General features: G+C 45.6%; 1 protein-coding gene across 5 annotated transcripts in view; it reads left to right on the top strand.

Moving 5' to 3' along the window:
* Positions 1-20,220, top strand: part of SLC24A1 (solute carrier family 24 member 1) — a 101,045-nt gene that overhangs the window by 66,534 nt on the left and 14,291 nt on the right. For 3 of the 5 annotated variants that reach the window (XM_088452881.1, XM_088452883.1, XM_088452882.1), the window contains exons 5-8: positions 6,273-6,359; positions 9,096-9,211; positions 13,270-13,314; positions 17,894-18,127. In XM_088452881.1, the coding sequence (XP_088309007.1) occupies positions 6,273-6,359; positions 9,096-9,211; positions 13,270-13,314; positions 17,894-18,127 (482 nt within the window). The remainder of the gene's footprint in view (positions 1-6,272; positions 6,360-9,095; positions 9,212-13,269; positions 13,315-17,893; positions 18,128-20,220) is intronic. The other 2 variants (XM_088452884.1, XM_088452885.1) reach the window with 2 other exon arrangements.

Consider the following 20,220-nt stretch of genomic DNA (forward strand, 5'->3'; position numbering starts at 1 on the left):
AGATTAAAATTGTATGTACTCATCATTCATAACAACATTTTTTTTTTTTTCAACATTCATAGAAATATAATTGTTATAATTTATGGGTGTGGTTACCCGCTGTACAGCGTCTAAAGCTTGGCTATACACTGGAGCGATGTTGGGCCGATTTTCCGCTTTGTAATGAAAAATCGCCTACATCGCTCATGGAACCGCGGTGGCTAACGATGGTTGTTAGGTTGGATGTGCTGCACATTGAACCTAGCGATAACGCTAGCAGCCTGTGGTATGCTAATGAAGGATGGATCAGCGTTCGTTCCATCCTTCATTAACTTGTTCTTCTAGTGTGTACTGGCAATCCCCGCTCAAGGGCTTTCGTTCTGATGTCAGAACAAGTGTCTGTCACCACAGCTGGCCCACCCGTTATGCTGACTACGCAGACGCGTAGAGGGTCAGCCAGCAGAGGCGCCATGGTCAGCCTGCACAGCTTATTTTTTATAGAGTACATATAATCCCCTTTCACCTCTCTCCGATCCCGGGAGCCGTGACGCTGCGCAGCCATGCAGGCTATAAAGTGTGTGGTGGTGGGAGACGGGTGAGAAGCTGGTGATGTTTCGCGGTGTACGGGAGCAGAGTGGGGCCGTGGGGAGTACATGTCACCGATCCAGGGGGGGATATGAGGGCTGTTAGGTATGGCGCTAGGTGTCTCGGTGTTCCCCCCGCCCCTTCCCACACTGCGCCCTTCCCCTGTGCTTACATTTTGCACTACTGCCAGACACCAGTGCCCCAGTGCGACCGAACATACCTGGAGCCGGCCCTGAGGGCTGTGATGAGGGGCATATGAGGGCAGTGATGAGGGGCATATGAGGGCAGTGATGAGGGGCATATGAAGGCAGTGATGAGGGGGATATGAGGGCTGTGATGGGGGGATATGAGGGCTGTGATGAGGGGGATATTAGGGCAGTGATGAGGGGGATATGAGGGCTGTGATGAGGGGGATATGCGGGCTGTGATATGCGGGCTGCCAAGACCCAACCTTAGGGTCTCGTCGCAAGCCCTGATGGTCTTGATGGTCTTGACCATCGCGACCATCAACCTGGTCGGTTGCTAACGCTGTTGGTGGTAACCCACAGCTTAGCTAGCGACCAGGAGGCCGCACTTAAAAATTCTTGCGAGTGCCTCTGGATGAGGGCCTTAGGGCCTGATTCAGACCCGGTCGCAAGCGCTGAGCGCTCGAAACCGGGTCGATGGTGGCCCACAGCGCATGCGCACGACGGAGCCGCATGCCCCAGGGAGCTTCCTGCTCTGATCGAGCAGGAAGCTCCCCACTGACATCACTGCTGATGTCAGTGCAGCCGCCCACAAAATGGTAAGCGTTTCATTAAGAACGCCTCCGTTTGTGTAGCCATCCCCCTGCCCCACCTACAAAACGGGGCGAGCTGTCGATCAACATCGACAGCCGCCCCTTTTGTACTGAGCTCTGGAGCGAGAGAGTTTCTCTGTCGCTCTGGAGCTTGCGCACGCACAGTGCGGCCGCTGCGCGTGCGCGGGGCCTTAACATCGACCCGGTTGCGAGCGCTCAGCGCTTGCGACTGGGTCTGAATGAGACCCTAAGTTTGGGAACATCTGGAATAGAGTAAGAAAGTGCAAGTAACTGTAAAACTATGCTGCACTGCAGGTGGGGTAGATTTAAAATGTGCAGAGAGAATTTACCCTGCACGCATATAAACGGCCTGATTCAGCAAGGATCGCACGGCTGTGTTCGCACACAGCCGGTCAATGTTTGCAAACTGCGCATGCATATGCATCGCAGTGTGTGCGCAAACCGGCTGCTGCTGTTAGCGGGTTGCTTTCGAACGCAGCTGTGCGATCCGTGCTGAATCGGGCCCAAAATGTATGTATTTGCACCCGTTGCATTGCAACATGGTGTGTTCGGATGCACAGTTACTTGCTCTACAGTATCTTACCGTACTCCGGGACTGATTCAGAGACGGACAATAATGCAATTTTCAAGCAGATCGAGCGATTGTTTTCCATTGCACATGCATATACACCGCACTGCACGTGCGCTACGATCGCATTGCGATCATGCACAGCAGAATACATTGCTATGTGAGTGACAGACTGCCAGCGTTTGGGGGTTTTATTGAGGAGTGGTCACAAAAACGCAGGCGTGCCTGTCCATTTAAACGCCGTTACATGGTTGTGCGGAAATTAGCCACTGCGATTACATACGCAGCTCTGTGTGTCAGAAGAGCTCCCATGGCTTGCGGCAGGTCAGACTTTCCTCAAGGGTAAGATGGCCACCGATGTGCTTCGATGTTGCCAATGTTTATGTAGGTATGCGTAGTCGCACGCAGATGAGAAGGCAGCAGTGGGCGTCTTAATGCTCAGGTGATCTTTGCTGACATTTGCATATTTTCACAGCTGCGCTGCGTATGAAAACTCAGTTGCTATCACATCAGCGTCCGTCTCTGAATCAGACCCTCTATTCCCAAATCTGAATCAGGCCTTTAATGTGGATCTAGGTAATTTGGTGTGGATCCAGGTATGTTTGTATGAATTTTTTGTTGCTCCTGTTTTGGGCGAATTCAGTGTCGATTCGCGTGTAGATTATCAATTCAGGGCCTGATTCAGACCCGGTCGCAAGCGATGTACGCTCACAACCGGGTCGATGGTGGGCCAGGGCGCATGTGCACGACGGAGCCGTCTCCGTAGTGCGCATGCGCGAGACCCGGATAGCGACGGGCACTCCGTCGCTCCTGGTCTCGCAACAAAGGGGGCGAGCTGTCGATGTTGAGTGACAGCTCGCCTCCTTTGGTGGAGGGCGGGGGAGTGGCTGCCCAAACGGAGGCGTTCCCATGTGAACGCCTCTGTTTGGGGGCGGCCCTACTGACATCACGAGTGATGTCAGTGGGAGAGATTTCGGCTCTGTTAGAGCTGAAATCTCTCTGGGGCTTGCGGCAACGAGACCCTACCACAAGGGTCTCGTCGCAAGCCCGATGGTTGCGAAGGTCTTGACCATCGCGACCATCTTCCTGGCCGCTCGCTATAGCTGTGGGTGGTCACCCACAGCTATGCGAGCGGCCAGGAGGCCATTTAGTGTGGATCTGGCTTGCTGTATTCTTTTCCTCACTCTACTATCCTAACTAAATGAACAGTATCTATCTATGCACCTTGATCTCCTTATAGTTGGAGGAGCTGAGCAATATGAGTAGATTTCTATAGTTGCAGTGATGAGACAGATGAATAAGAGTTTTATTTGTTTTCAGGGTAAGTAAAGGATGATTTTTTGAAATATTACAGAGGTTGAAATTGCAGGATTGGGAGAGGTACTAGGGACCTGGTTCAGACCCGGTCGTTAAGTTGCGCTCGCTCGCTATGAGCGATTTTCTGCATGCGCAAGCCAGTCTTTGCGATCTGATTTTGATTGCTCGTAAGCCTCTATCAGGTCACTACTTTGAGTGACAGATAGTGCCGTTTGTGGGTGGTGACAAGGGAAGGTGCTTGTAAATGGGGGAGTGGTGTTGCGGACGCAGGCGTGTCAGGTTGCCAAAACGCTGTTTAAAGGGCGTGCATAATTAGCAAAGTAGTGTCATTGTACACGTCACCTGCATGTATTTCAGACTGCACTGATCGCAGTGCTTGCGGTGGGGAAAGGCAACCCCAAGGGCTGCAAGTAGCTCCGATGGCTCTTGATGTTACCGATTAATCCTACAATTCCCAGAGATGACGTGTGTTGCGAGTGGCAAGGGGGCGTCTTTATCCATTTGCAAGCGCTCTTTGATGTAGTTCGCTAAGACATAGAGAGCGTCCTTACGCGACGCAGTGCGATCGCTTCATTTAAATAGCCGGCCCCTTTTTGCTAGTGGCCGCATCTTGCGATCAGGTCTGAATGAGCTCCTAGGTATGGAAGGAGTAGGAAAGAGCAGAGTCAAGGTTGACACTCAGATAATGGACATTGTGAACAGAGGAGATGAAAATGTTATCAACAGAGAGGGGACAGGAGAAAACTTTAGCTGGGGGTAAGAAGATATCTTTGTCTTTTGGATATATTCAGTTTAAGGAAGCATTGTGACATCCAAGAAAAGACAGCTGACAGACAGGAGGTGACATGGGAGTGGACCTGAGAAAGGAGAGATCATGGGAAGAGAGGCAAATTAGGGTATCATTGGCATAGAGGTAGGAATGGAGATCTAAGGAACTAGGGCTTTCATGGGGGGGAAGTGTAGAGGGGGGAGAAAAGGAGGCCCAGGTCAGAGCCTTGAGAGACCCCAATGGGAAGAGGAATCGAAAGAGATATAAAGCTGATTGTACAGACAGAGAAGGATTGGTTGGACAATTAGTAGGTTAACCAGGACAGAACTGAGTCATGGAGCCCAAAGGATTGGAGGTTTTGCAGAAGTACAGTAGAGAGTGGTCAATGGTATTGAATGCTACATTGAGGTCGAGGAGTATGATAATAGAGAAGTTGCCTTTGGGTTTGGCTGTGAAGAAGTCAAAATTAATCATGGTGATACCGTTTTGGTGGCATGAAGAGACTGAAAGCTGCGGAATAGGTCAAGGAGGAAGTTGCAGGTGAGGCAGTTGTACACTACCAGCTTAAGATGTAGGGGGGAGAGATGTGCCAGTAATTAGAGGGGAGGGAAGGAGGAATCAAAAGAGGGTTTCATAAAGATTTCTGAGAATTTGAAGAATGATGGGAAGTTTCCAGAGGAGAGGGATACGTTCATCAGGTGGTTGGTATGGGAGCAGGTATCAGGAGGGAGGGACCTGAGGAGCTGTAATGGGGTCAAGGGAGCAGGTGGAGGGAAGGGTACAAACTTCAATACCGGAAAAGAGGAGAAACAGGACAAAATTGGCAATCTTGGTGGAGAGGAAGGGGAAAAGGGAGGAGGAGTCTGATGGCAAGAAATGCCATGTCAGATGCACTCAAATTTGGTGGTAAAGGAGGTGGCAAAGTCAAGAGCACTGATGGGGGAAATGAGGGGCAGGGGATGGCGGGAAAGAGATGGAGGGGAATGAATGACTGGAAGGAGATGAGGGCCTATAAGTAGTTCTATTTACCAAGAAACAGAGCTAAGTGACAAATGTCTATAAGCAACTATGTTATACCCCACATTAAAGTAGACTTGTTTATTGAAATGTGTGTTAGTACTATAAAAGGGCAATACCTTCTTTTTTTGAGGATTTTCTTAATTTCAAATGTGAAATGATTTAATCTGTGCATTTTAGATTATATTTTCAAATTGATTGTTGTTAATCAACCTTACTTATTTTTAAAGAATACTGCTGCTGTAAAGTTTGGGAGAACAGTTTAGAGATATTGTAGCTGTTTACGTTGTTTCATTTACATTTTGGACAAATGAGTTGGTTCTGATGTCTAAAAACATAATGTTTATGCAAAATATCTGTCTGGTGGATATGTACCGTACAAGTCCTTTAATCATGGCGATAGTACCTGGTGTTTTTGCCAAGCATATGACTGTGCTTCCTACAGTTTAACAACTACTGTATTCAAGTTTATGGAATGTGGCTGAAAGAGCTCCTGTAAGTTTATACATTGTGGGTTTTCAAGCACCCTTGGCTTCTATTCATAATATAGCAAGTAGGCACATGTGAGGAAGACTCGGTAGCAGACCCTGCATGCTATCTCATTCTGACAACAAATACAGGTAGTTTTTCTTTTAATAAACAGATTGGACTGGTTAGTGTGAAGGATCTAGAATCGATGTAGATAGTAATACACTGTCTGTCTCAATAGTTGCAAAATTACACAACCTAGGCGTAGTCTGCCTTTAATGTGACACTTCCTACAACCTGCTTCACAGCTTTCCCCACCCTCCATCACCCTTATCTAAGTAGCCCATATATATGTTTATGTTGGCTTTGTGTGTTATATGTGCAATATGTGTGTGTACAACAGAGGCAAGCAAGTCATTCCAATGGGATATTCTACCTTAACAATTTCTTGAAATCAACCATCCATACTGTAACATACTGTAACAGTAAGTTATGTGTCATATTGCCATCTGTTGGTCATAAGTAGTACTGCAGCAGCTGCTGCACCAATTTATATACCTAAATATCCTGCACCCCAAGCAATATTTTGGAAGTGACATGTCAGACATTGCCCCCTGCAGTTGCCTCTCTACAATACACATTTGTACAGAATGAGTGTGGAAGTGTTGTTTGTATGAGAACTGTAAAAGTGCATAGAATATTATTACACAGTGAGAACGCCTTTGGGTGTACTGTACGAGTGAACAGTAAGTTACTTTTCTCCTTTGCAGCAAAATTTAAGGACAAGGCTGAAATCATGAACAACATGGCCAAGGCCAAGGTAGACACAGAGGTCAAAAAAGGACAGAAAACCAAAGGTGAGCAAAGAGGACACTGACATTGTTCATCTATCTGACACTGGACTGATGAGGGTTTATACCATATGTACTGTCCCTGTATAGGCTACAAGGGAGATGTCTCACAAGCAGCTGAGCAGGACAAGGTACAGAAAAGACGAATGGTTGTAGATATCTCCCAAAACTTTAAAGCAGCAGTATTAGATGCACCCGCCAGAGGTTCACAGTCTAAGTGCAGGAGTCTGGTTCTCTGTGTCCTGTACCACGGTCTGCTCCTCCCAGAGGTGAAAATAATAAAGGCTGCTTCAGGGAACATGAAGACATATGGAGCATACAAATGGTGGAACACACTCTAGTGGCCTGGTCCAGCAATTAGGCACACTGTGATGATTAACTAGGCTTGCCATATCATCCCTTTACTTCGGACACATGTGAATTACACAGGTTCTGTGGCTGATTAAAACCAGGTGAAATGGAGAATTGAAGTCAGCCAGCCCCAGAATCTGTGTAATTCATATGTGTCCTGATCTAAAGGGATAATATGGCAAGCCTAATTATAATTTATAACATATCTGCTGATACGGGGCTTTGAGCTGACCATGAGACCACGTAACATAGTGGATAATAGAATACATTTTTGCTTGTTTCTTTGCAACTCTTTTTATTTCATGTGAATTTATTATTGCTAATTATTCCATATTAAACTACAAAGAATACGTCTAAGAAGGTAGCAACCTCTTGTCCTAGAGGGATGTAGTTATGTGACCCGCACCGGAATGCCGGCTAGAGATTTATGACAGGCATCAAGATACCGTCGCCTGTCATAATCCCGATGCCGGAATGCAGAACGACGGGGGCCTGAATGAGGTAAGTACGGGCGCCCGTCCTCTTAGCTGTGGTGGGGGAGGGTTAGGTTTAGGGCACCCTGGGGGGATTTCTACCTTCGGCCAGCCGCTGTTGGGATTTGAACCGCTGGCAATACAATCCCATTCCGTCCTAGTTTACCACTTGAAGGCTATAACTAACATATATGTGGGTATTTGTATATTGTTCTCCTCCTCTGTACTATACTAGCTATGGAACCAGGTCATCTTCTGTAGTCGGAGATATTCCATAAGGGTTTTTCTTATTATTTATTATGTGATCAAAAGGCTTTAATAGACTCTGTGAATGGACACGCTTTAGTACTTACAAATAAGTAGCCTTTGTAAATAGTTGGGGCAGTATCTAATGAGCTCTTGCTATTAAATTTTGTTATCATCTACATCAGGGGCGTTTCTAGAGAGGAGGGGGCCTGTGTACAGTCTCTGACACGGGCCCCCTCCTCTCGTCCCGGCGGCCGGCAGCGCACTGAGCTGTGCGCGGCCAGCGCCGGAGTTATAGACTCTGGGCACTAGAGTGTGCCCAGAGTTTATATTGTATGCACAGGGCACCAGGAAATGGCCGCTGTGTCCATTTTCCCTGTACTGCACACGCGCAAATGACGTGGGACTCTGGAGAGGTAAGTAATATTATGGGTGCAGGGTGTGCGGTGCTGGGCCCCCCTGGACCCAGGGGCCCGTGTTCCCTGCACACCCTGCACCCATTATAGATACGGCCCTGATCTACATACACAGTGCTGGCAACCATTTTGTTGGGCTTGTCCAATAATCGGGAGAATGCAGCAACTATAATCAAACTGTCAAACTGCTAAACATACTTGCCTACTTTTGATGCCATGCTAGGCTTTGGGGGCTATGACAGTGTGAAATACATTTTAGATGCTTTTTTAGCATTTTAGCACTCCTGCCATCAGCTGAGACTACAATGTTAGATCACTTAAAAAGAAAAAAAAAAAAGTTCTATATCATCAGTGTTATTTTTCTTCTGTGCCTGCCCAATGTTTTCTTGCGACTCCTATGTATTGCCTTCGCTTGAGTCTTTTCTTACCTATATGCTGGTTTGTCTAAAATAAGAGACCTCTGAAGAAATTGAGCCTCCCTAGGCAGACAGTCTGTGGGACTTCTGTGCAGGGACTTGGTGGAGGTGGAACTAGTTCCATCTACCATTAGAGGTGACAGAACTCAGTTCCACCCCTTTCCTGCCCACTTTAACCCCTGCTGGGCAGTGGAGAAACTGGGGGATTGTTTACTTTGCGGGGTAGCGGGAGCTCCCACCTTAATTTGGGAGGCTCCTCTGCTGAATGCGTAAGGGTTGGCAAGTATACCGCTAAAACACAGTGACATCAATGAGATGTCACTAGTTCCAAGTAAATTGTTAAGCTGCATTTTCAGTGATGTTACTTGTTCACAGCAAATGGATAGACACAAAATGGATGCCTCCACTTTGGGTGACAGGTGCACGGTAATGTCTAATGGTGTAATAAAGGAGACATGTAGGTTCTAGAACACAAAATCTCCACACAATATCATTCGCTTTTCCAGCACTGGCTTCCCACATTCCCTTATCTTCCCTGCTTTGCTTGCATTATTAGTACAGGACCTACAGTACTACCAGTCGCAATACGTGGCAATGTCTGACCCCATGTGAGAAAACTGATAGAGAATAGCAGTAGAACTGATCATTTTTATTACTGGGACTGACTGAGTGACTGGACCAGGTTTTAAAAGGGGATGCAGGGACACGGACTGATGTTACAGATGGCTTGCAGTATGATGTTTGCATTAAAGAGACACTATATAGAAGAAAGCTGTATCTACATTTAATTAGTTAAAGCACCAGAATGATGGTTTAGCTCTTCTCTATTTTCCTCTTCAGATGAGAAGGATGAAGGTGATGTTACCAACACAGTGAACGTACAGGTGACTCCTGCCACAGGGTCTGAGCCCTCCCAGGATGCAGAGAATGAAGAAGGGGACAATGATGACACTCAGGTATAGCATGTCATGGACACATTACATATATACTCACTGGTTATATGAATTGCAGACTTGTTAGTATGTGTAGAGGGGTTGGGTATGAAATCCCGGAGGCTGTATAGCCGCCTGGGGGAAATGCCGACGATGGAAGCCCGGAGCCGTAGAATCCCGACGGGCAGATAAATAGGCTAACCCTCCCCTCCCCTTCCCCCTTAACCCTCCCTTGGTGGTGCCTAACTCTAAAACTCCTGGGGTGGTGCCTAACCGTAAGTCCACCCGGGGGTGCCTAAAAGGCCCTCCCCGCACCCTAAACCTAACCCTCCTGAGGGATGCCTAACCCTAACCATCCTCGAGGGGTGCCCAGCCTTAAAGGTGCCTACACACTTGGCGATGTGCTCACGATCCGACATCGTGTACGATTTCCCTTGAACTCTCCCCGGCAATCCTGCACACGATTTGGTGTAAAAAGCCGCCAATTTGATACACGATCTCACGATCTATCATGCATAAGTTAGGAGCATGCTGGTCCAAGGAGTGGCTGCTGCAAAGGGATACTCGCTCTCACATGTCCCTGCTGATGGAGATCAAGGAGAACAACCCGAACGACTACCGCAACTACCTGCGCATGGATGACGACACCTTCCAGGAGTTAAGCTGAGTATGGTGACCCCCCCTCATCCAGAGGCAGGACACAAGGCTACGGAGGGCAAACCCTGCTGAAGAGAGGCTGGTGGCTGCCCTGAGGTAGCTGCCTACAGGAAGGTCACTGGAAGACCTGAAGTTTTGGAGCCTCATCTCCCCTCAGTCCTTGGGCGTCATCATCCCGGAGACCGTTAAAGTGTTAAAGTGCTGCAGTACCAGTATTGCAAGGTAAGAAGAAGAAAAAACACACTACATTTGTTTCTTGTGAAAGAAAAACTTTTTATCCCTATTTTTTAACTCTTTAAATAACAATATTGTCAGCCAATAAGGCTGAATTAACAACACTGTGCCAACAACACTGCACAGTAATATATCAAATTTTTTGGTGTTTTTTTTATATATAAATTTTAAACTATGCATATAAAATGTAGAAAACAGCATTATCACCAAATTTTATCAGTCCCAATAGGTAGGCTGCTGTATGGTATACGCTGGGTCAGATGCCAGATTGAACAGGCCAATATACACATGGCACAAGTACAGATTGTGGCCCCGGCTTCCATCAATCTGTACTTGCGCCATTTGTGTAGTGACCTTATCCAATCAGCGTCATCACCACCGTACACCATACAGTACCTATTGGGAGTGATACAATATGGTGGTAGTACAGGCAACAATAATAAAAAAAAAAGACATTACATCATATAAAAATCTGGCAAATCATCTTCTGCCTCCAGCATGGCACTGTAAATTGCCTGGCTTGTGGATGGGGTACTTGGTGGGTGAGTAGCCTACAACTGGGCTGGGGGGGTCCTCACAGAGGCGGTTGGGGCAGGTGAGCACATAAGAGGGTCTGTTATATATATATGTTGATATATGCAGATTTGAGATTAGAGCCCTAGTCAGCAGCTCATAGACTAGTATCTAGAACTCCTTCTGTGTTTGGCCATTAATTTTGCGCATTGCGCTATTTATATGTAGCGTAAAGTCATCAATGTGGTCAGGTTTTCTGTGGAGGATTCGTTCCGCCTGCTGCAGGAATATGTCCTCTGGCTCGGTGGGTTGCTGATGCTGCTGCTTTCTCCCCTGGCGTTTTTTTTCCTTTGGGGAGATGCGGAAGATGTTGGGGGGGTTCAATGGTCAGTGGGTATGGGGATGAAGTATCCACCTTGCTGTCCCCGATCAGACTGATGTCCAGAGTTGTTGACAATTCAGGGTCTTGGGTGGGAGTCTATATAGGAAAAAATGGAGAAAAAATATTATGGTCATGTTTTAACCTCTTTTTTTTTACTATTTTTCTAGATTCCAAACACCGTGGATGAGTGGAAGACCATCGCTGAAGAGTTGGAATTTCCCTAACTGCGGAGGAGCCATCAATGGAAAACATATACGCATCAACCCACCTGGCAGCAGCGGATCATATTACTACAACTATAATGGCTTCTTCAGCATCGTTCTCATGGCAGTGGTGAATGCAAACTACGAATTTTTGTTTGTGGATGTTGGCAAGAATGGCCCATGCTTCGGATGGTGGGTCCTTCAAACAGACAGCATTCTACCAGAGACTCACCAACAAAACCCTCAGCTTGCCGTCACTGGACGAGATAAAGCACGGCCTAAGTTACGTTTTCATCGCAGATGAGGCTTTTGTATTACATGAACATGTGATGAAGCCATTTGCACAGAGGGGCCTGACTAGAGAGAAGAGGATCTACAACTACCGTCTATCCCGGGCACGGCGCATTGTGGAAAATGCGTTTGGAATAATGAGTAACCGGTTCCGCATTTTCCACACCACCATAACCCTACGTGTGGACAAGATAGACTCGGTTGTGATTGCGTGCTGTGTGCTGCATAACTTTTTGCGAAGATAAACTACACAACGGGGACAGGCTATAGATATATGATGTATGCACGCAGGCAGCTTTGCAATTGCGATCCTTGCTATTATGGGATCGCAGAGGCATTTAAGGGACTACGCAGGATCCATTCTGCACACTCGCAGAATGGAGTCCCAATAATCGGGAATCTGCGATCAGCAGTGCACTTGTTGCATACACTGCTGAATCAGGCCCATAGTGTATATAACAACAAATGTCCTGACTCATTGACTCATCATTGCCCAGTCCAAACCCCTGGACCTAGGAACATGTAATTTGGCCTTCTATAACGTAGGCACACACTAAGCAGTGATTTTTAAAAATTCGACCTCTTAAGGGGATGAAAAGTGGTCTAATGTTTCCTCTCGACTGAGTGACAAAGTAACATATCCCAAGTGCTGCAGGTAATAAAGGTTGGAACGAGGGATTATTCCGTCTTTCATTACATCTCTCAATGTGTCCCCGCGGTATGATATATCGGCCCGTCGGGCCGACATATCGTATGAGTACACATTGCTAAGTGTGTACCCAGCATTATTCAGCCTGGCCAACGCAACTGGAGAGCTTAGTCCAGGAAGTCTGTGTCCATGTAACGCAGACCCTGGGCTCGGCATGACTCTAAAACGGGTGGTGACCAGAAACATCAGAGATGTACACAAACCATCGGCACCAAAGATTGTCTACAGGCTCTGGTAATGTAAATGTAAATTCTACTTTGATCTACTGTGTTAAATAGCAGCGGCCCCCCTCAGCCATAGGCTTCTCATCAAGGCAGCTAGCGTTTCCGGCAGCAGAATGCGCACCCACCTCTTTCTTATATCTACAGTCCAAAGAATAACAGGGATGTATTTGTTTTTCTGCCAATATCTCTAAATATGATTATACTTGTGCTATAGGCATAGAAATATTTATGCATCATAAGTATCTCATCTGCTATACTTATCTCATGAAGATGCTTTATCTGTCTATAGTGCCCTACATTTGGATGTTATGTATATAAAATATATAAATATTTTCTAACAGTTATTAATTGCTTTAGGTCTGGACATACATTAACAGCCCACAGGTCTGAGCCTTAAGGCCAGCCAATTGTTCTTTGTTTATCATGTTATATCTCCTCCTTATGCTTAATCTGGCTGCCCCCAACACACCACTGGGAAAACGAGAGGGCAGATCATAGAGAAACACTAAAAACAATGACAATGGGGGAGATGTATTGAATCTTGGAGAGAGATAAAGTACCAACCAATCAACTTCTAGCTTTCATTTTTCAAACACTTCTAGCTTTCATTTTTTAAACACAGCCTATAAAATGACAGACGCTGATTAGTTGCTGCTTTATCTCTCTCTAAGCTGTGATACATCTCCCCCAATGTGTTTTATGGGTGTTTCAGAGGAGGATAGTCCAATCCAAGTCACAACACAGTAAGGAGTGTAAGGCGGAATCACCCTAAATGCCAGGTGATCGCCCCCTGACAGCCTGCCCTGGTAGCTGAAGTCTACACTCATTATTGATATCTAATCTCTTAACTGTCTCTGAAATCTTTGCAGTTCTTTTTTGTGGATTGGCAACCAAAACTGGAGTGCAAATTAAAGGTGAGAAATTCTCACCTTTATTCTATAGAACTATTCTGAATTTTTATTAATTTTGTGGGAATTTCATCCACTGTTGTTAATCCATCAAATAACTTAGACTTTGACAAAACAATTTACAATTGTTTATTTATTTTTTATTTTGTTAACGGTTTCTTTTATTGGAGCAACAGAAATAACCACAAACCACCACAATCAGTGTACAGATGGAGGGAACATGAAACACAATGGCAACAATATAAAAAAGACAAGCAGAAAAAAAAACCCCATAAACTGTAGCAATATGTCATAAAGCAGTCGGCTTATAGAGATGAAATAATTTAGGGCTACACTTGACTTAGATTTTAGGAGAAAAATTATGCGGGCATCATTAAACAAAGGGTATGGAGGATGATTAGTATGGAGAGTTAGGAAGTAAGCAGTAAGGAACAACACCAGCTGAGGACTCAACATCTTTTAGAATTAGGCGCGATACCCATCTAGGCCATGTGATTTATTATTATGAAGCGAGGAAATAAACTAGGCCAATTCCTGCTCAATAACATCTGAGTTCAACAACTCTTATGGTGCGAACACACTGGGCGATTAAAGTGGACGACTGAACGATAACGATTTCGTTATCGTTCAGTCGTCCACTTTATCGTCCATTTTTAACATCAAAACGATGAACGATAACGACGACGCGTGTTCCTGCGGGTCGTTCGTCATTATCGTTCATCGAGTAAACATGCAGGCCAACCTGACGATGTCGTCAGATTGCTGCATGTTGGGGAATGGGGGAGAGAGCCCAGCGCTGAACGATATCGTTAATGATATCGTTCAGCGGGTGTGCTCAATGCCATGAACGACATTGAGCACAGCCTGCCGGGGACACACTAGACGATATCGCTCAGGGTGCATATCGTCTAGTGTGTACGCTCCTCAAGTGAGGAGAGCTTTGAAGGTGAGCTTCGTGCAGGAATTTAGTGTGTAAGGAAAGAACATGAGGGTCTGCCAGGTGTAAATGTTTATAGTATGAATGAGAAATATTTTGAAATAGGTTTTCCACTTTCATGTAATCCTCATGTATTAGATTGTACATGCAATTCTGCAACTTTTACTAAATACAGTCCGTCTATCTGGATTCTGCGCTTTTTAGTCATATATTTATGTCATGACGCAAGTTGGTTTATTTTCTATTTCTGTGCTACCTGCCTTACATTCAGTATACAGTCCGGGCAGTCCAGACATTATTAAAAAGCATAGACATAAACCAGAATGTTAAAGCATTGCATTAAGCAAAGTTGCAGGAATATATGTCTAATATAATTTAATATTGTCTTAAGATGTAAAAACATTTTAGCTTCCATTTCTGACATATAAATCTGTTTTCATAAATATCCTCCATAACCTGAGGTCAGGGTCAGATTAACAAAGAGGCAGATAGAGCTCCAGTTCCAGGCCCCCACATAAAAATAGGCCCATCATAATGATAGCATGATTAAGACCAGCCACTCAGCAGACCACATGGTCGGCCATAAATCATAAGTATTAAAATCTTATTTCTATTTACCTCACAAACTGATGCAATTTTTCTACTTTTATATATTTAGGGAGACATTGGGGCTGATATTGTATAGGGTGTACACGCCCACACGGCACTGGCCACACCCACACAGCACTGGCCACACCTCCTCCACTTCTCACAATTGACACTTGATGATTTTCAGCCACAGGCCAATGTGGCCATAATTCCGGCCATACCTGAGATTAATTGCTGTATAGATAAACTTCTTTCAGTCAGAATTTGTCAGCTTATGCCTGGAGATATTTGGGAAAAAATTATATTGGTCCGTTTTGCACCAACTATAAATACTTCTGAATGCACACAAATCACATTGAACACCCAGCTCCAGATCTCTTTATTGACAACAGAATAAAGTAGATATTCTTTTCTTACATGTATAAATATTACTTTTCTGCATAGAACTATCTAGAGCCGGGATGGGGAACCTCCTGCCTGGGGGCCTTAAAGGCTCTCGAAATGATTTGGTCTGGCCCTCTGAGCTTTTTTCTGCTAGCCTCATTTGGCTAGCAGGATGCCTAGAATGGCACACTGCAGCCAGAATCTATGCAGCAGGGCCGTCTGGAGCGTCCTTAGGATGCTTCAGACGGTCACACCGCTGCCCTTACAGCTCCCCGGAGCATCCTCAGGATGCTGCGGGAGCTGTAATCACTGGTGATTGTGGCCCCGCCCCCATGTGACATCACGCAGAGGGGGCATGGCCTGAACCAGGCCTGCAAATAATGTTATATATATCAAAATGGCCTTCGGCAGAAAAAAGGTTCCCCATCCCTTATCTAGAGACTTACAAATACTCAATGTTCGGCACAAGCTAACACATTTATCAGGACTAATAGCCTTCTAAGATTGGAGGGTACGTGCGCTCCTTGGTTGTGTGTGTGTATTGGTTGGGAGAGGGAGGAGGGAAAAAAACAGGGGGAGGTTGGGGGGAGCAGATGGCTGTGTGTTGTGGTGGATGTGTTGTTGTAGAACAGAAATACTGGAGGCTGGATGGGTGGTGGAAGAAATAAATACGTTTATTTGTATCTGTGTGTGCACATAGAGGGTGGTAGTTGCTCAGTAGGAGGCACAGTGCTCCTGGAGGCTAAATGTCTCTTAGATGGTTCGTGGCAGCACACACTTCCAAGTTGTTAGTGATTTGGGGTGACAGGGCGTATCCACAGTGTGGGGATTAGGGTCAACCCTTTCAGGGGGCTCCTTGACATGCGGTCCTGACTACTGCATGCTTCCCTGCTAGACCTATTGTCGACAGACTTCTGAACTGGGATGCCCTGTTGGAGGTGATCAGGGGTGCTCCCACTTTGCAGCGTCCCGCACTGGTGAGGAGAATGGGTGCTGACCTACCGGTAGGTGCCCAGGTCTGTCGGTGTGGGATCAGTTCTTCTCAAAGTCCAGTATGATGCTGCGGTGGGGGACGTGCACTGTTTCAGTGGCTCACGTCCGTGGATGCAGTGCAGGTGAAACCTGTGCTGCGTGCAGTGGTGTGATGAGCGCGTGCATTGAAGAAGGCACCTGTGCCGAAACGCGTTGGAGAGCCCCAGACACCTACCCATCTTGAACCCACCTGCATCTACATCCGCCCCAATCCGGGCACTTGAACGGCAGCAGCGGCGTTTAACCAGACGCTGGTCCCCATTCACACCAGCCCCAGCCTCTGCCTAATGACAGCGCTGCACGCGCTCATCACACCACGGGATAGCCGTCGCTCCAGGTCTCGCACCAAAGGGGGCGTGCTGTCGATGTTGATTGACAGCACGCCCCCTTTGGTGGGCATGCCGGGGGCGTGGCTGCCAGACGGAGGCGTTCCCATGGACTACCGTCTGAAGCCGGCCCCACTGACATCACTAGTGATGTCAGTGGGAGTGATTTTGGCTCTGATAGAGCCAAAATCACTCCAGGGCTTGCAGCAGCGAGACCCTACCGCAGGGTCTCCGTCGCAAGCCCGATGGTCGCGATGGTCTTGACCATCGCGACCGTCATCATATTTGCTCGCTATAGCTGTGGGTGGTCACCCACAGCTATGCGAGCGTCCAAGAGGCCGCTCCATTTTCATGGAGGAGGGCCCTGATTCAGAGCGAGCGCTCTGGTCAGAGCGTTCGGCTCTGAATCAGGCCCTGTGTACAGTAAATGTTGCTCTTCCTTAATTGTCCGTTATGTGGGCAGCCGCAGATCCAGGATAATTGGATTGCCCCCAACCCTTAGAGTCTCAAGTCATAAAGCTCTCTGTAGCTCTCAATAATATAATAGATCTCTATGGTAGACTTATGGCAGGACCAGTCTTCTCCAGTACCCACAGTTGTAGCACAAGCAGACTCTCAGTTTAGGGGCATTTTTAATTAGCATCAGCTCAAATAATCCAGACAGATCCTGGCATGTTGCCATATCTCTCTCATGATGTTGGAGGTGACCTATTGTATAATAATATGGTATTTGGAGCCTTAAACAACTTGTGACTGATCACCATTTCCTTAGTTCCTCTGGCCTAAAACCAGCCCTAATTGAAATGTAATACTAATCAGGAAAGCCCATAAAGTGTGACTGCAGGGGGCCAGCCCTTATCAGAGACACTCAGCTTGGGATAGGGTAGGATTAATCCTGACAAGTGGTTTAGGGGGAAATGTATCAAACCTTCTAAAGAGTGGATGAGTGGAGAAGAGGACAAGTGGAGCAGTTGCCCATAACAACCAATGAGCTGCTAGCTAGCATTTATCAAGTACATTCTATAAAATGGTAACTAGAAGTTGTATTCGCTCATATGGGCAAACTTCTCCACTCTTTAGAAAGTTTTGATACATCTCCCCAATTCTCTAACTGCTCCTCCTTACACATAGAGCTTAGTGAAGCCAGACAACTTTACATGGACATGGTATGTACCTGGGTCTTCTTCCCATACTCCATTGTCTTTGCTCTTTGAACTGAATGTGATTACCAACCTCTCAGTTATGCATGGTAATCCCATCGGTGGCAGTATACCTTATGTAAGAGGAGCTGAAATGTTGCCATGCTTTGGCTCCACAGAAAGGCCCGGCGGATGCAGGTGATGGAGGAGGGGGATCTGACAGCAGCGGAGATGGTAGTGATGACAGTGACGATGACAGTGATGATGACAGCGATGATGAGGAAGATGAAGAGGAGCCAGATGAACCTCTGTCTTTGGAGTGGCCAGATACCAAGAGGAAGCAAATAACATACCTGCTGCTTCTGCCCATTGTATTCCCTCTGTGGCTGACAGTGCCCGATGTTAGGAGTCCGGTAAGACATCATGAAATGGGGGGAATGTTCTACTAAAATCCATCCCACTCTAAAGTATGTATGTGTAACAAGTGTACATTATCCCTGGCTTCTCATATTGCTGGAGGTCATTGTCTTGTAAATTAAGATGTACTGTATACGTTAGTAATGATAAGTATTTGAAACTTATAAGAACAATATTATGACCATGTCCAGTAGTCAGATGAAGTTGGATAGATGCAAGTCCTACGTCTGTATTTTATTAGCTCTTTTCAGGTAGCTGAGTTATTTTATGTCTGTTTAGATAGTAGAAATGTATTGTGATAACAATATGTTGAGAATATCATATGTTCTATGTCTGTATGCTGTATAATAGAATGGTATTATGTATATGTCCAGTAGATGCAACATCCTATGTCTATATAGAGGGTAATATAATTATATTATAATCAGGTCATATTCAGTATAGGTGAGAAAACAAGAACAGTATAAACTGCCCCATGCCAAGTTTCCATTTTAATAGGAGTATTCAATATGGAGCGAAAACTCAGTTTCTGCGATGTTTTCGCTTGGATGACGTCATTTTCGCCGATTTTACTTTTACACCGTATTCAATTTGAAAACTCTTCGCCGGTGCGAAAAGTATATTGCATTCGACCCTGCAAAAAAGTATCACCAAGGAATGGGTGGCGAAAAAAAGTGCAGAATTGGGGTTTTGGGGTGCAACATTTCGGAAACCACCCTGCAACCTTCAGACAGTCCCCCAAAGGTAAACTGTGTCAATAAAATTTCAAAAAATTCCTCAGAAGACCCCAAAAGAAGCACTTTCATTTTGGGGACGAAAAAAAAATTGGGGGGTACAAAGTTAAAAATTAGCGAACTACAATCTAGGGGGGTCCCCAAGTATGCCCCAGGTGTTTTTCATTGCAGGTGTTTGCGGCAGGTGGATTTTTCACGTTTTTTAATACTTCACTTTAGCAACTTTTAAATGTGCTCACCCCCGTTTTCAAGTACCCCAAATTTGCTGGGATTACTTATTTTCTGCAAAAAAACCCTTCAAAATACTATTCTTCACCACCTTCCAAAATCCCCAAAATAACAGCTATCGAGCCCATTTAAAGACCCCAAAAACCTTCAGCAGAGCTAATCGGGAGTATCCAGAGTGATCCCCCATGTCAGACCATATTTTTGAGGGTGTTAGGGTGATTTTTCCCAAAAATCAGCAAATTTTTCGCTGATTTCACTTTTGCCGGTTGCCGTTTTTGACGATTTCATATTGAATACAGGTATAAGCGGGGGCGCGCGCAATACTTTTTCGCCGGCAAAAGCTCCGATGTGCGGCAAAAACTTTGACATGCATAGATGGCTACGTTTATGTTTCATATTGAATACCCCTCTAAGAATACAGATGGAGGTGGGATAGAATTGGATTATGTCTAATGGCTATGTCATGTTGGGCAGACAATATGGAGATGTACTAAGCCTTGGACAGAGAGAATGTGGAGAGAGAAAGTACCATCCAATCAGCTCCTGTCATTTCACAGAGTTTGAAAAAATGAGTTAGGAGCTGATTGGTTGGTACTTTATCTATCTGCAAGGCTTAGTACATCTATGTGTCTTATGCAGTAGTATTATACAATGATCTTCTACATTGGTGAGGTTATGTTGGAAGGCATAGTCTCTTATATCAGTACACAAATTAATAGTATTAAATAATGATTATCTATGGTGGTCAGGTCATGCCGGGTCTTATGTGTAGTTTTATGGTGTAGCAATATATTATGATCCTCTAGCGTGGCCAGATCATTTTGGGAGCTTAGCTTCTTATGTCAGTGTAAGTATATTAGCATTATATTATGATAATCAAGGGTGGTCAGCTCATGTTGGGACATGTACAGGGGTATTCAATATGGGAGCGATAACATCGTTTTTGCGTTAATATCGCACTTTTGACTTTTACACCGTATTCAGTTTCAAAGACTTATCACAATTTTGAAAAGTCTTTGATAAAAAATGGGGATAACTTTTCACCATTGAATAGGTGTCGAAAAAAAGTGCAGAATTGGGGTTTAGGGGTGCAGGCTTTAATAAAAATAGCCTGCACCCCTGGGAAT

This window comes from Taudactylus pleione, unplaced genomic scaffold (assembly GCF_031769625.1).
Source record: "Taudactylus pleione unplaced genomic scaffold, aTauple2 ptg000556l, whole genome shotgun sequence".
Lineage (NCBI taxonomy): Eukaryota > Metazoa > Chordata > Amphibia > Anura > Myobatrachidae > Taudactylus > Taudactylus pleione.